Here is a 17355-nt window from a genome sequence, read left to right as displayed (position 1 = left end):
ATTAGGGTGAGAACTGGTGCCCCCACAAAAATTTCTAGACAACTTTTCTATATGTTAAATTTTTAATCATTTAATATTCTATTCTTTTGTAGCTACAAATCAAACTAAGATTTGGGATTATAAAAATAAACTATGAAGACATAAATCTTTTTTTTTTTTAATGACTATGACACTTCTCTGCATAAGAGATAGGGGGCTGGGGAATAGCCCTGCATGATGTATACATGTGGATTTGATGATTTTCTGCCAAAGTTTTACACGGGAAACTGGTAATTTTCTTCCTTCGCAGGGGAGGGTGCAGAGGCTGAGGCTGGCGTCACCTTCCGTTGCTAAGGTAACGTGCTCTGGCCATTTTATCTGATAAAGGAAGTCCAGTGGACTGTATGCATTATTCATCACTGTTCTAATCAAACAATCAAAATCGTTTACTTTCACCGGGAATATTTAGCAAGATCAAAGACACTACTGGCTGGAACGACTCTTGTTTTACCGCTGACAGATAGCCCTTGATTTTTATTTTTTGCAGTAAGTATATTTGCTATTGGGGTACCTTTGAGTATTTTTAAAAGTTTTGTCTTACCGGACTTGGTTTCTTAAATTAAAATACATACTGTTAGAAAGAGAAACCAATTGGATTAGCCTTCTAAGCTTGGTTTTAATGAATTTGTCTTGTTAATTCTTTCCAAAAAAATATTCTGCAGAAATAGAAATAAGTCATTTGTGCAAGTATCAGGGAAAGGTTACATAGGCTTGAAAAAAGAACCCAACAAGCTGAATGTTTTCTGGGGAAGTATATTAGCTTTGTGACAGGCTAGTGTATGATAATATCATAGGGATCATTGTAATGTTGCAATCATTGTTGCTGCTCTACCAACCACAATTATTTCTCAAAACCAGCCCCTGCCAGGCAGGTGACGATCCTCTAGCACTCTATAAAATGTGCTGAAGGGAATCGCTGGAAAGGAAGGAATTCAAAGCATTTGTACAGCAAATATGTCAGCGAGTGTCATAAACGCAAGGCATCTATGAGTGGAGGCTCAGATTCCCAGGCGATTTTCCCTGCTCCAGGGGAATCCGAAAGTCGCAGGATCAGCTGAGGATCAGCACTCACAACGGCGGACACTTAATCATGCTATTTATCAAATAGACCTTTATAAAACGGATAGCATGTGAATTTAACAATACATGTTCCAGCGAATATAAAGCAAGGAAAGGCTGGTATGTTATCTCTCTTTAGATCAGATCATCTGTTTTTCCAGGGTAGCATATATTACTTTTAATGAATGTTGGCTAAATGCTGCATTTTCTCATATGGTAGGAAAGCTATGCTGAGGGGTGGCTTTAGAATTGGAAATGTCAATCAAGTAGTAGAATATTATAATGGGATATTCTTCTTCAATCATTTTAAAGTACATCTATATATACACTTTATACTTGACATCTAAAACGTTGCGGATTTTTTTCCTCTGTATAGGTGTTCCAGTAAACATTTTCTCTCAAAACTCTGTGTTTGGAACCTCAAGGATGGATTATCCCAAAATGGATTATTTTCTGGATGTGGAGTCTGCTCATAGACTCTTGGATGTTGAGTCAGCTCAAAGATTCTTCTACAGTCAAGGAGCTCAAGGTAATAAAACAAGAAAAAGAAACTCCTCTTATCTGCACGTCGGTTTTATATGAACAGCCGTGTAGGCTGTAGCTGTTAAAGCTTTGCTCTGAAAGTTTAATAACCGGTATTTCTAAATTGATAACCTCTACCAAACTGCTGCTGGAATTGAGGCAGGCATATAATAGAATAAATAAATCCACACTTCTTGGATGTGGTTAAAAAAAATACCCAACTTTTGGTGCAAGTGCCACTCAGAAAGCTATGTTAGAAATGATTTCCTACCGCCTTGTGTCCAACACTTATGTCCAAAAAGAATCAGGAATGCTCTTCCCCTTGGAGATTTTCCAGTTTGCAGCCACTGCACCTGAAATCTTAGGGCATCATGACCTAGTGGACTGGAATCCAGCAGGATTAGGGCTTCTGAGAGAAGCGCTGAGCTTCTCTATAGCTGCCTTCTCTATTTTAGCTGAATTCAGTTACTGCTTCAGATAATTACTAGTGTATATTCAGGGAGCAAGCCTGTTGTGAATTGTGGCTAATGTGTCTGTTTTTATTACATGTTTCAAGATGGTCAATTAGGTTCCAGTTTTCTTGCCCTTCTGTTGGGGAATTTAGAATGTTTTTCCACCATATTAAAGAAAGAAGCTGGAGTGTTATATGGGATCTCGTGACAAGGAGATTTTTTTTTACACATATTTTCTGTTTTCCATGAAATGTTTAAGGTGTTCAGTCAAAGCAACCTGATGATGGGCATGTCCCAAATGATGCAGGTGATGCATTGAGAAGGAGGACAATGTCCCTATTTTAAAATAGAAAAGCAGTTGAATTCTTGAAGTCACAAAGCAGAGCTGAGAAAAAAAATGCAGTCAGTTTTTATAATTCTGGCATCTTTCACTTTAGATGGTGATGGGAACTTCACACAGGCCACCGATAATATCCTGTCTGGGCTTTCCCAAGTGGTCCTCTGAATTGCTTTTACCTCCCTTTTAAGCCAATTTATCGTGATAACCTCAGGGGTCTTGCAAGCCATCTCCTTCTCTGTTTCCATTTCCCAGAGCATGACCCAGTCTTCTTAAAGTCAAGATGGGTTAGAAATGATCTGGTTGATTTGCTGAGGTCATCATCAGCAGACCTGAAATTAGCAAAAGTGATATAATAACAAACTCTCCTCAACCTTCTGGGTGTACGAAGTCAACATGGCTGTTCTCAGCCACTTAAAGAGACATAAAAATGTGAGTGAAGAAGGAAAGGAGTGAGAGACTGGCCAGGATCTCCAACCTCTTCTGTTTCTGCAAGTAAGAAGATGCTGGAAGTAGATGTAGAATGGAGGCTGGAAGAGGGTGAGAGATGAGGTTAGGCTCAATCCCTTCTCCAGTCTCAAGGTCACACATTGCTACATCATTGGTCCATTCGACTGGAATGAGACAATAATGCTCTGTGGCAGGGTCGTCCCGCTGAACCGCATAGCTGTTGGCAAAACAGAAAGGGGGGCAGCGGTTAATTATAGAGAATAAAGATGCACACTTTGTCTTGCTGTGGGGATGGTTTAAGACTTTAAGAAGACCGTGGGCTCCAAGCTCTTACGGAAGGAAAGCAGGCAGGATGTGGGAGGCTCGGAGGACTCAAGGCAGCCTTCTGGTTGTCAGCAGATGGAGCTGGGGGTGGAGTGGTCAGAATTGTCACCATCAGTGACTGTGGTTTAGACACCGGAGCTGGAAGGACTAGAAAATGCATGGGAGGTGGCAGCATAAGCTACTGTTGCTCCCTGGAGTCACGTTCATATTAGAGTAATCAGATGATGTTTCAATCAAGGATTCCTGGATTTGCAGGAAGGGCAAGGGTTCCCCCACACATTGTCTAGGTCAGTGTTTCAAAACCCCCAGTCTTCCTGAATCGGACATCCCGGTGTAAGGCCTGTAAATTTGCATTTTAAGCAAGAGCCCCAGGGATGACTACCTAGCCAGTTCATCAGTCTAGTGACAGCATTTACGAACCAGCACACCTAATCCCATTTTCTCTTCTTCCACCTCAGAACAGGAACATTGTCCTCAACATTAGAGGCAGGATGATATAGTGGTTGCAGTCTCCTCTGTAAAATGGAAACAGTAATAGTTCCTAATTCATAGGTTGTTAAGAGAATTAATGAGGTAAGATTTTAAAGTGCTTAAAACAGTGTCTGCCACATAAGAAATGCTACACACGAGCAAATCAATAAAGTAAAAATCCCGGGCAAAAGGCCATCCTCTGCTATTTAAAACTTCATAATGGGCCGGGCACAGTGGCTCACACCTGTAATCCCAGCACTTTGGGAGGCCGAGGTGGGTGGATCACCGGAGGTCAGGAGTTCAAGACCAGCCTAACCAACATGGTGAAACCTCCATCTCTACTAAAAATACAAAAATTAGCCAGGCGCAGTGGCACGCCTGTAATCCCAGCTACTCGGGAGGCTGAGGTAGGAGAATCGCTTGAACCCAGGAGGCAGAGGTTGCGGTGAGTGGGGGTTACACTACTGCACTCCAGCTGGGAGACAGAGTAAGACTCTGTCAACAAAACAAACAACAAACAGAACACTTCACAATGAAGCCACTGCCTTGCAAACAAGCAATGTGGTCTGATAAAAGTTAAACCTATTTCTAGCAATAAAAAAATAGAAATTTTAAATACATTTAAAAATGCAGTGATTCATTTCTTGTCTTGTCAAAACCCAACTCAGGGCAAAACTGAAAAATAGCTCATCCTGCTGCTTCCCATCTGTCTTGTCCTTCATTTCATTTTAAAATGAGAGCCCCTCTCCCTCCAACACCTTCCCTAGATCCCCAGCACACAGGACCTACTACCTTGGGAGGCTCCTTTCTCAAGTTCTGCTTTTACCATTCCTTGGGGCTTGTCACTGCCTTGCATGGGTTCCTCCACTGTAGCTTCCCTCCCCTTTGCACAGACTCCACAGTCTGTCCTGGACAACCAGCACCCCTTAGACCTTAGACCTAATAAAGGAACAGTGGATGGGTGAAGGCCTGAGTACCATGGCCTGCACCCTTCCCATCCAAACCAGAGGCATACATTGGCCTGACTCGAGCTTGTATCTAACCAATGGCAAGGCCCCGAGGACCAGTAAAGGAGGGCAAGTTGGTGGCCAGCTCTTGAGAAACACATTTGAGACAATTAGGGTCTCATGCTGTTGCTGAATCACTCCACATGGCAGTTCTCTATTCAGCCAATCCAGCCAGTGCAGAGGATATTAGTAAGGCCAAGTAGCCCCATTTTGATAACTTGTTCTAAAAAGAAGGCCCAGTTGAAAGTACAGTATGGGATTCAGTATCTAAAACTTGGGTGACCTAAGGCTTGGTTGGCTAAACTGTTGTGTGATTATTGCGTTTTTGAGTGGTCCATTCTCACTGTCATGCAAAGATTTCTGTTGACTGATCAAGCGTTTTTACAGATGTAAATGTTTTTAAAGGGGAAAGCAAGAAAATCTGAGTTCCTCTCTCTCATTTCCCACATGACAGCCTCATATCAATTTATTTAGAAATTCATAAAGTTCCAGGAAGATAACACCTTCCGTATTTGTCATGTGCAAAATATTTATCCAAAGCAACAATGCCAGAATTTTGCTTTTAATCCCCACAGGGTTGGTTTTTCAGATTTTTCTTGGAAAGTGACAATAGCCTTTCCTTGAATAGAGGATGTTTTAGCTAGTTAAAGCAAGAGGAATCCAGGAGGGTGAGAAGAAAAAGAAGGAAAAAGGCAATTTATCATGAGACAAGTTCTTTTGGAAGTCCCCGAGGTTTTCAAAGGTGCCTGGTCTATTCTTCTGAATAAAGAACCTGTTCTCTTCTCCCACCTCCATTTTCCCTTGGTTTGACCTCAAGATGGGGGAGATCTGCTGCCTCTTTCATGATTCTGCTTTAGAAGGTATGATGTGTTGCAGAGAGCAGAAAATGTACAGGGTCATCCTGTTTGCCTCCTGTCAGTGAAGGAGGCTCTCTTGACTAACCAGTGAGTCGTTTGCCAATGGTAAATCCTAACACGAAGGGAGTTCTGCGGAAGTCCCCTTTAACTGAAAAGGAGAACTCCAGAGGTTAGAGATACACATGGCTTCAAATATCAACATGTCTTGGCATCACATAATTTGAGCTCATCCGTGTTTCGCGTTTCTGACAATGCTACTCCACACACTCAACTTCAGACTCTGTAATTTTGTAGTGAACAATTGAACTGGAAGAGAAGACATATTATAAAATCACAAAATTAACATCATGAGATTTTTAGGTTAAAATGGACATTATAGGCTAGGAACTCTCTTAGCTCTCTTCCTAAACCAAGAGAAAAAGACCCTGGGAAGGCCAGCCCCAGGCTCCAGTGCTATATTTTCAACTAGCCCATGGGTTTTTATGATGAATACTGGAGCTTGAGAACCACCGTTACGGATCATCAGTCACTTGCTACCCAGAGTGTGGTCCCAGACTGACAGCACCAGCTTCATTCATCTGGGGCTTGTTAGGCCTGTAGAATCTCAGGCCCCACCCCAGACCTAGAGAATCAGAATCTGCGTTTTAACAAAATCTCCAGGTAATTTATGTTAAAGTTTGAGAAGCAGCAATTGAATTCAGGGCACATTACAAACACCACCTGGAATCCTTGTTTTGGTCTTTTTTCTTTTTTTGTTTTGTTTGAGAGAGGGGTCTGGCTCTGTCATCTCAGGCTAAAGTACAATGGCAGGATCATAGCTCACTGCAGCCTCAAACTCCTGGGCTCAAGCAATCCTCCAGCCTCGTTCTCCCAAGTACGTTTAGGCACATACCACCATGCCTGGCTAATTTCTTAAGTTTTTGTACAGACAGAATCTTGCAATGCTTCCCAGGCTGGTCTTAAACTCCTGGCCTCAAGCAGTCCTCTTACCTCAGCCTCCCAAAGTGCTGGGATTATAGGCCACATGTGGGAGCTTTCACAACCTAAATGCTAGAGTCTACTATGGACCAATTAAATCTGAATCTCCGGGGATAAGCCCCACACATGGGAATCTTTTAAATTGCCCCCACGAGATTCAAATGTGGAGCCAGGGCTGAGAGCTACTGACCTTTGTTTCATAGTAAAAGGTTTTAGCATCATGCAGCTATTCTTACCTGAATAACTTTTTCTATCTAGGTCTTCCCTTTTAAATGAATTCCAACCACGGGGAAGATGCAAATGGACTTTTAAAAAGGACTATGGGCTGGCGCGGTGGCTCATGCCTGTAATCTCAGCACTTTGGGAGGCCGAGGCGGGCAGATCACCTGAGGTCAGGAGTTCGAGACCAGTCTGGCCAACATGGTGAAACCCAACCCTACTAAAAATACAAAAGTTAGCTGGGCGTGCTAGTGGGCACCTGTAATCCCAGCTACTCGGGAGACTGAGGCAGGAGAATCACTTGAACCCAGGAGGCAGAGGTTGCAGTGAACCGAGATGGCGCTACTGCACTTCAGCCTGAGTGACAGAGTGAGATTCCATCTCAACAAATAAATAAATAAATATAAAAATAAATATAAAAATAAAAAGGACTATGTATCAAGGGCCGCCCCTTGTATATTCATTGTATCTGTTAATCCTCAAAGGAACTTGGGGAAGCGGGAATCCTATGCTCATGTTGCAGACTAGAAAACTGAAGACTGATCAGGTGAAGTATCTTGAAAGGGCTGTACATTTAGACAGCAGCAGAGTCAGGATTTTCATTTAAACATATCCGACTCCAAAGCCCACGCTATTTTAAGTTATCTCATGCTGCTTGCCAGGCGGAGGCAGCCTCTCATCTAGTTAGCAGATCAGTGAAGGTAACTTCCCTGACCAAACCACACTTCCAGGGATGGTCGACCTGTAGTTCAGAGTCATTCCGCCGGGACCTCAAATCACACAGCTTAAAACAAGACACCAGAGAGAGAACCAGATCTCATTTTACCACATCCATGCCCTGTCCACTGCGTGAGGTTTCTTTTCTCAAAAACCATCAATATCCTTGGACATTTAAATTACCTTCTAAAGGAAAAATACGTTAAAAGGTAGCCAAGTGACAAAAGTCACTAGGCAATCCTAGTGACTCCTGCTAATGATTCCTCCTCTTTTATCATTTAAAATAACACTTGGCATTAGAACCAGGCGCAGTCGTCACTGTTACTTGTCATAATGCACCTTTTCTGTCATCTACATTGTCTTGTTCAACAAAGGGAAATGCCAGTTTTGACAACTGATGAATGCCACAGTGAGCAGCTAAGAGTCTCTTTAAGTTGTTTTTAAAAATAAAGAGGAATTCATCCAAATCCCCTCTCTCCCCTCACACCTCCACCCACCTCCACTCTTTGCCCACTCTGTGAAATCGGTCAGAACAGCTGACTTTTGAACCTTTAGTTTTGAGTTAAATATACTCTAAACCTGACTCTAAACCTCTGGGACTTCTAAACATGGCCCCAAGAGACAAAGACATTAGGTCAAAATCAGGAACAGTAGTAACAAACACAGAATGCGCTCTTACTATTTCCTTTACTGTGCTTGCAGGGAGACCCAGGCCCATTGTCACCTCCCCTGTAAAGCTTTGCTTGACTTGCCCAGGCCTTCCTTCCATTGTCTATACTACAGCTGTTCACACCTACACTACAGCCACTGTCATCATCTATGATTCTGCCTCCACCACCTGCTAGATGCATGAGCTCATATAAATGGCTTTACTTCTTTAAACCTCAGATTCCTCATCAAAATAGATATAATGCTAGCTCAGAATCCATAGGAGACTTTGGGAATTAAGTGAAGTATGCCTATAAAGTGTTTAGTGCCTTGTCTATTGTTATTGATTAGTTATTGATACTCTTGTTTTATGATAACTTAAGCATCTGTGACTTACCTCAATCACAGTGATCTCCTTAAATAGCATCTTCTCGGTGCTTAGTATCATCCTTCTTATACAGTAGAGGCATTAACAATTATTAAATGTCTCTATTGAACTGATGGGGTGAGAACACTTAAATCTGCACTATAAAAATAATTTTTTAAAAAATTATTATGTTTTTAACATTTTTATGGGTACATAGTATAAAGATACATTTTGGACTGCAGGAAAGGGTGTGATGATTCAAGTTTGAGAAAATAGAATCTCCTAAGACTTTTAAAGAATTAAAATCTTTAGTTGAAAATGGAGCCTGCATAAGACTGAAGGGAAGGACATGCAAAAATAGTATTCAAATACATCGAGATATAGGTAATGGAAGCAAGTCATCAACTCTGCTGCAACTCGTATAAGACAGAACAAAAAAGAATATACAGCAGGGGAATTTAGGTCTCTTTTTGAAAAAATCAATCCTTTAAAACAGATTTCCAGGGAATCCCTGAGTAGTATTCTTCTGAAAAGGGCTTTTTGATGTAGAATAGTCTTGGATGATAGAGTTTTCATTTTGCCTAAAAGCAGAGTTATGGAATAGGCAAACGCCCAACTTTTACTGCGGTGAGCTTAATTGAGTTCAGTTCAAAAGCTGCTCTGAACATGTCCAGAAAGCCAGCTCTGAGCTGTACCTTGAGATCCCCTTTTCCCTTCCTTCTTAGATGTTTACTGCTTAGTCTAGTTTTTATACTTTTTGGCTGATTAATCCTCAAACTAGTTACCATCCCACTCAGCTTCTAACCAGACTCGAAGGAAGGCGGGTGTAGACACCCATCTAAACCACACACTGGAAACACACACCTTGAGAACCACTCACTGGAAGCCTGGCCATGGTGTTTTAGGAGCCTTGCATAGTGGAAGTTGGGTTGTCTTCTTCCTCCATGCCTGTCTCCTGAGCCCTTCACGTCATGACCTTACGTATGGCTCATATCTGAACCTACAGGTCTGATTCGCTTCAGAAGGGCAGAGGCAGGATCAGTGCTTGTGAGCCAACCCAATCCCCATCTGGATATGATTAGTCAACTAGGTTATAACTTCTTCCATTCTCCCTTCTAATGTCCTCCCACCTGCCCCTCAGAGTCCTGCTAGGCAATATCCTATATTTTTGTTGGTTTGCTATCCAAATAGTTGATATATAATCATACTGTTTTCCAGACCCTTGTCTCTGAGAAGTGCTTCAGATGAGAACTTATTTTTTATTGTTTCCAGTCGTGGTGCTTGAGCCATCACCCTCAACAAATACTTGTTGTTTTATTTTATTTTTTTATTTTATTGTTGTTGTTGTTGTTTCTCCATCACTCTAGTCAGGAAGCAGTATATGGCACTTCACTCACAGCTGACAAACTAACTACCAAGCCTACCGTCCTAACTGCCCACTCATTCCATTTCAGACCTCTAATTGCTGACACCCAGGCTTTCCAAACCTATGTTTGATACAGGGAACATAATGTGTGAAAAAGACAGTGAAGGAAGATCAAGAGAAAAAACATCGTGGAGCTAGGCAGCCTGCCAACTCTATAGATACATAGATGACCATTGAATCCAACCCTCCTGTTCTGGAGTGTGTCCTGGGAACAGGATGATTCTCTGCACACAAAGTCCTATTCTTGGTGCCCACAATGTAACTGCACACAGCCTTTCGATGCTCTTAGTGCCTTTGCCCCCAGCAAGGATCTGCTTTGCCACGTATTGTGATTCAGGACTCATACATAAAGTAGGGCATGGGGATGAGAGGAAGAGGGAGAGAAAATGAGAGAATGAGAGCCAGAAAGGAAGAAAATGATGTGAAAATACAATGAACTAATTTCAATCAATTAATCATTCCTGCTCTCTCATACCACACATGACAGGCAGCCCACACTCACCCAGTGCCAGCCATGACCCAATTAGCATAAACAATTCACCAGGTGCTGGGGAAATTATTCTCACTCCTCATTTGCCCAAACAAATCTGTTTTTTTCAAAAATGTTGGTACCACCCTTTGTGCCTGTGGCAGCAAGGATAGGGAGCCTACCACTTCAAAATCAGCCCATGCCAACATCATTTTTAATATTTTTAAGAATTTCTCAGTAAGCAGTTAGACACACACACTTATGCAAAACCATGGAATGAATATTTGTGTTAAATTGGACTTCTGAAATACTAGGACTGAACAGAATTATCTTCAAGATCTATATATCCTTGTTCAATCATAAAAGCAAAGCAAGGGGAGTGTTAATGCCTTTGACCAAAAGGGAAAAGAAAGGAGAGGGCCAGGTACAGTGGCTCACACCTGTAATTCCAGCACTTTAGGAGGCCGAGGCTGGTGGATGGCTTGAGGCCAAGAGCTAGAGATTATTACCCTGGGCAAAATAACAAGATGCCATCTCTACAAAATACATTTATTTTTTAAATACATTTATATTTTAAAATTTAGTCAGGCATAGTAGTGCACACCTGTAGTCCCAGCTACTCAGGAGGCTGAGGCAGGTGGATCGCTTGAACCCTGGACTTCCAGGTCGTAGCGAGCTGTGATCACGCCACTGCATCAGCCTGGGCAATGGAGCGAGATTCTGTCTTTAAAAACACGAGGAAGAATAAAATCAACCCTACACAACTATTTAAATTTTTTGTATTTACTTTTAATTCCTTTTACGTACCTTTGGAATTTTACAAAGTTATATTTATGGCACATACAAAACTGGGGGTACGAATAAAATAGTTTCCCATATCTGCTTAAGAATATCATAGTGTTTAGGACTTAAATTTTAGAATTGCACAGCTCTGAGTTCAAAGGATGATTTTCACTTCCTAGCTTGTGACTTTAGGCAAGTTATTTAATCTCTCTCTGCCTCACCTTTCCCTCTTGAATGCAAATGGCAGTAATAAGAATTCTTAACCCAACAGGTTATTTTGAGGATTAAATGAACCACAGTTTCACAAACTATGGTACGATATATAATTTTCAGATAATACGGAAACTCTTTCATAATAATAATGTATTTATTTTATGGGGTTTTAGAAAACCATAAATAGAAAAACTAATTAAAATATAAGAATATATAGCCAGCACTGCACACTTACAGACCACTGCTTAGAGTAAGCAGTACAAGAAAAAGAAAAAGTAGGCTGATTAAGTCCATTTAAGGAATAATATTAAGTAAATAATAGGCTAGATGGCACTTAGCTACGGCAAAATACACAAAACGTCATATAGGAATGACTGAAATTTAGAAACAGACAAATGTAAAGCACCAAGCAAGACGTCAAGCACCTGATACATGTTTAATACATGTCAGCCCTTATGTTAATTATGCTTCAATGTTGTCAAGCCCCAGAGGAAACAGGCAGGACTTCTGCTTCCCAAGAAAGACCCCCACCCAGCCCATCACTTCTTTTCTCTGATGCCGTTTATTTCCGATTCAAATTTCTAAGCCCTTTGGAGACATGAAACAGCCTTAAAACTCAAGAACAAGAACAAGCAGCACAACTTTGATTTTAAAATAAAATTACTAACAAATTCCAAAAGTATTCTCTGTATCGTTCTGCCTCCGGGTAACATTAGCTAAACTGTATTGATTTCCTCTGACATCAGAGCAAACTCTATAGTTTATCACAGATGCAGCTTTGTTTCTAAGTTGGCTTCAAGGTGAGATGACAATTCACTTGCATTTGAGGGAGGATAAAAAAGAACGCTCTGGGCGGTGTGAAGTGGCCTGTGATAAGGCATGAACAGGCGTTGGGAAGAGGGTGATGGTGATCCATCAGGAGAACTGCACATGTTAGACTCTGCCTAGGCTGACAGGTTATATTGTAGAGATGGAGAATGGCAAAAGAGAAGACTAGAACAGCAGGCCGGGGTCATGGCACGTGAGGCTGTACCATGCCAGACCAAGGAATCCCAAAGCTGATACTGAATCCATTAAAGCAGCGAATACAGAGGAGATGTTATCAGGTCTGCTTTTATAGAGATCATTAATATAGAGGACAGACTGGGGAGGAAGACCAGAGGCAAGGAGAGGCATCAGGAGGCTATTGCAGTGATTCAAACAAGAAGAAAGCCTAAAGAGGGAACTGACTGGGAGAATTCAAAAGGGGAGAGGATTCTAGAAATATTAAGAAGATTCTTTTCCTGATTATATGGTGACAAGGTAGGCAGACAGAAAGTGAAAGAGAGGTTCTTTGAATGCTCCCACATGTTATCTTCGGACCTGCTCGGTGAATGAGACAGCCCTTCCCTGATGGGACAGTACAGGAAGATGACCAAGATGAAGGCAGGAAAAAGAAATTCTATTTAAAGCATATTGAGTTTGGAGATCCTATGGAATAGCCAATCCTTGATTACCAGTATGGAATAAGTTCCACGGATCTAAAGCTTGGTATGGAGACCTTGGAAAACCATCCAAAATATTCTATATTCCTCGGTAATGCCTAAAATAATTTCTCTAATATGTTTTACATTGGCCTCTGAATATGTGGTTCTACTGGGCCTTTAATTTTCCTTTCACATTATTTAGAAGATTGGGAGATTGTTTAAACAACATATTTTCTAAATGAAAAGTTTTTTCTATAAATACAAAATTTTCTTTCTAGCACCAGTACTTACAATTAATACTCTATTTGAAATATTGACATGAGTCAAATGTTTGAAGTCACTAAGATTATTGCAAATTCTGGTTTGTATTTTTATAATAAGCAAAATTCTCAGTTAACACTTATAAGGTCATTTAAAAAAAAAAACGTGTTTTTTAAGAAAAAATTCAATGCAGCTCGATCACTGTATAGAACTATAGCTTGTTCCAAAATGCTGCAAAGGAAGAGGAAAAAGGGGATTTAGCTGGAGTTGGTTAAAAATAGACCTTCCTTTTTAAAAACATTTATTTGAAGTTCAGGGATACATGTGCAGGTCTGTTACATAGGTAAACTTGTGTCATGAGGGTTTGTTGTACAGATTATTTCATTACCAAGGTATTAAGCTTACTACTCACTTGTTATTTTTTCTGACCCTCTCCCTCCTCCCACCCTCCAGCCTCCAATAGGCCCCAGTGAGTGTTGTTCCCCTTTATGTGTCCATGCGTTCTCATCATTTAGCTCCCATTTATAAGTGAGAACATGTGGTATTTGTCACTGCATTAGTTTGGTAAGGATAATGGCCTCTAGCTCTGTCTATGTCCCTGCAAGGGACATGATCTTGTTCTTTCTTATGGCTGTGGTACATATACACCATGGAATACTATGCAGAATATTACCTTTTTATTTATTTATTTTTGAGATGGAGTTTTGCTGTGTTGCCCAGGCTGGAGTGCAGTGGCATGATATTGGCTCACTGCAACCTCTGCCTCCCGGGTTCAAGCAATTCTCCTGCCTCAGCCTCCCAAGTAGCTGGGATTACAGGTGCCAACCACCATGCCTGGCTAATTTTTGTATTTTTAGTAGAGATGGAGTTTCACCATGTTGGCCAGGCTGGTCTTGAACTCCTGACCTCGTGATCCACCCTCCTTGGTCTGCCAAAGTGCTGGGATTACAGGTGTGAGCCACCATGCCCGGCCATATTACCTTTTTAAAACCCACGCAGGCATATATTGTTTCATTTAGTTGATTATGCACTGTTTGACTAAATTTGATAGGTGAACGGCAGAGAAGAAACTACTTGGCTTAGCCCAATTGATTTCTTGTCTCTGAAAAGCAAGACCACATTCCAAACATCATACTGCAAGAGCTATTTTTACATTAGCCTCATATCTGATGCTAGCTTAATAGTCTGGATATGTACACTGAAATTGCAAAAGGAAAGGAGAGTAAGCAGACTCAGACTATGTGCCAAGGGCTTTGTATTTATTATCTCATTTTATCTATAAAAAGGAAAATTATTGGGCACATGATGTTGACCCCATTTTACAGATGAAGTAATCTATGTTTCTAATAATCAGGTGACTTCCCAAGGTCACAGCTGTTAGTAATGGAGCCAGAATTATAATCTTCAGCTTTTGGATTCTTCCCACTGCAACTGGTGGTCCTATGTTATAGTGGAGACCATGGAAATACTAGCAAAGACATCCATGTACGGGCAGGTGGGGATGGACAGATGTTCATGTGTCACCACACACTCAAAAGTAGAATGTCTCAATGTTGTGCGATACAAATGTGGCAATGGAGCCATTTTATGTCATTATACTCAGGTTCAACTTCTTAAAGGAAAGTTTTACCTTTTTTTTTTTGGAGTGGGGGGAAACTATCAAAATGGAATGGTGGGGCCTCTGGCCCTTAAACTGAGTTGCAGAATATGTGATTTTCTTGCAGCTCCCGGGAGGTGGGGGAGGAGGGCAACCGGCCCAAGTCTCCATGGGAGTTTCTTATGATACACGTAACTTGTTTTTCCCTTTCACTACCAAAGCGACATATAGTTATTATAGAAAATTTAAAAAAAAATAGGCAAACAACAAAACAAAACTCAACTAGCCCCATCATCTAAAAACAGGTATTCTTTACAACCTGGTGAATATTCTTATATTCTTTTTATACACATGGAAGCACACAGATTTTTTTTGGTGTTATTTTTATTATTTATTTATTATTATTATTATCTATTTTTATTTCTTCTGAAAAATGGGATACATGTGTAGAACGTGCAGGTTTGTTACATAGGTAAATGTGTGTCATGGTGGTTTGCTGCACCTATTGACCCATTCTCTAAGTTCCCTCCCCTCACCCCTCACCCCAAAATAGGCCCTGGTATGTGATGTTCCCCTCCCTGTGTCCATGTGTTCTCATTGTTCAACTCCCACTTGTGAGTGAGAACATGTGGTGTTTGGGTTTCTGTTCCTGTGTCAGTTTGCTGAGGATGATGGCTTCCAGCTTCATCCATGTCCCGACAAAGGACATGATCTCATTCTTTTTTATGGTTGCATAGTATTCCATGGCACACACAGATTTTTTTTAACCTAAGTTAAGCTCCTCAGATTTATTGCTTTTAATTTTTCTGTGTCTTAATTTAAACAATAAAATAATTCCTTTTACCTTGAAGTAGTTCATTCTAACTGAATTATGAAATAATCAGACATAGTTTGGGCTATGATGGAAAGGGCAACCATGCTTTGTTTTTCCCCAAAGGGTGACTTTGCCAGCTGGGTTGATGTCCCTGGATCTGTTCTGCCATTATTTACTAGACAGAGGCTCTGACTAATACCCTGTGATCTAATCACTGTCATCAGCCCATCTGTAGACACAACAGAATGCAAATAAAATATCTGTGTAACCTATATTGGGTTGTTCTTCCCTCTTAGACTCATACATTTAGAAATGTTTATGTTTTTTCCCCTCCACAAGCACAATATGTCTTCTCCTCATCATAGATAGATGCATTTTATTATGCATCATGAGAAAATGCCAAATATTTGTAATGTTTCATTTAGTGGTATAATTACTACAGTAGTAGAACATCAGAGCTGGAAGGGACTTAATTTAATTAGCTCATTTTACAGGTGGTAAAACTGAGGCTTAGGGAAGACAGGAAAAGCAAACACTGTTCATTAAATACCTAACATATAACAGAATCTATGCATATTTGTTTCATTTGAAACTATAAACCTATGAGTTAGATATTATTGCCCCCAATTTATAAGAAATTAAACCTCGGAATGATCAAAAACTGACCGAATACCACACAACTATGAAGAGGTCAAGCCAGGATTCAAACATGAGTCTTTCTGGCTTCACAGCTTTCCCCTACAACATCCTGCCTTTCTGGAGAGAAATAGCTTAGCTAAACCAGATGGAGGTAGATGGTAGCAGAGCAGGAGCCAGAACCCAGTTTCTCAATGTCTCATCCGTGCCCATATCTCTGCATCCTGTTGTCTTCTTGTATATGGGGCTCAAATGGGATTAAAGCCCCTGCAGCCTTTCCCTCTGAAGTTATTTTGCAAGTAACCAAGCCCAGAAGTTTGCCACGCAAAGATATATCCTATTATATATCACTGGTGTGTACACTGAATATGAATTAGAAATACTAGAACCTTTAGATTTCAAATGACGTCATTAATTACAGCAACTATATTGAAAATCAGTCACATGGAAGATATAAAATCAAAATATATGAGTCTTAATGTTACTTGTACTATCAAACAAGATTGGAAGAGTGACTTATATATCTAAAGAAGGAATGCTCAACATTTAAATAATAGAAATCTGCTTGAGTCTCTGCCCAACTCAGTTCAACATACAAAGCCTGAAGCACATTTTCTTTTTCTGCATCTAGCATGATTTAGCAGCCAGCCCCCAGCCCCTCTGCACAGTGTCTACTTTAAGAAACTGGGAGGAAAGGAAGCAACGAACATTTGTTTCCCGCCTACCATTTGTCAGGCTCTATGTTAGGTGTTTTGCATTTATTATATAATGTTTTATCCTCCCAAGGCCCAGTGAGAGAGTTTATTTTATTTTGAGTTTACATATAAGGAAACCAAAGCTTGGAGAGCTCACTAACTTTTTTACAAGGTCTAATAAGCTTGGGAATTATGCCAAGGTTTAATTTCTCAGCCACAGCCTTGCTTGGAGCTGGCTAGTAATAATAGTCTTAACACAATAAATGTTTATCAGGAATTTCCTTTGCCAAAGATTATGTAAATTATATGTCTGAATCCTTGTAATGGCCCCAAGTTGTAGGTACTATGTTAGTCCCATCTTATAGATGTATAGAGGTAAGCGACCTGCATGAAATCATGCAACTATTAAGTATGACATTTGGATACAAACTCAGGAGGGCTAACCTCAAAGATTGTGCTGTTAGCCATTACTTCCTATTGTCTGGAAGAAAAATAATATCCATATTATTTTGTTAATATATTCATACAAAGTGAAAATTATAATCTGC

General features: G+C 40.5%; 1 protein-coding gene across 2 annotated transcripts in view; it reads left to right on the top strand.

The window, feature by feature from the left end:
- Nucleotides 1–383: 383 nt before the first annotated feature.
- PHACTR1 (phosphatase and actin regulator 1) overlaps nucleotides 384–17355 on the top strand; it is a 585520-nt gene continuing 568548 nt past the window's right edge. The window contains 2 exon segments of one of the 2 annotated variants that reach the window (NM_001260596.1): nucleotides 384–525; nucleotides 1475–1627. In NM_001260596.1, the coding sequence (NP_001247525.1) occupies nucleotides 1525–1627 (103 nt within the window). In that variant the 5' untranslated portion in view covers nucleotides 384–525; nucleotides 1475–1524. 2 annotated transcript variants of the gene reach the window in all.

This window comes from Macaca mulatta, chromosome 4 (assembly GCF_049350105.2).
Source record: "Macaca mulatta isolate MMU2019108-1 chromosome 4, T2T-MMU8v2.0, whole genome shotgun sequence".
In the NCBI taxonomy this organism is placed as follows: domain Eukaryota; kingdom Metazoa; phylum Chordata; class Mammalia; order Primates; family Cercopithecidae; genus Macaca; species Macaca mulatta.
Note: the sequence above shows the minus strand (reverse complement) of the source record. Positions and strands in the feature narration are given on the sequence as shown.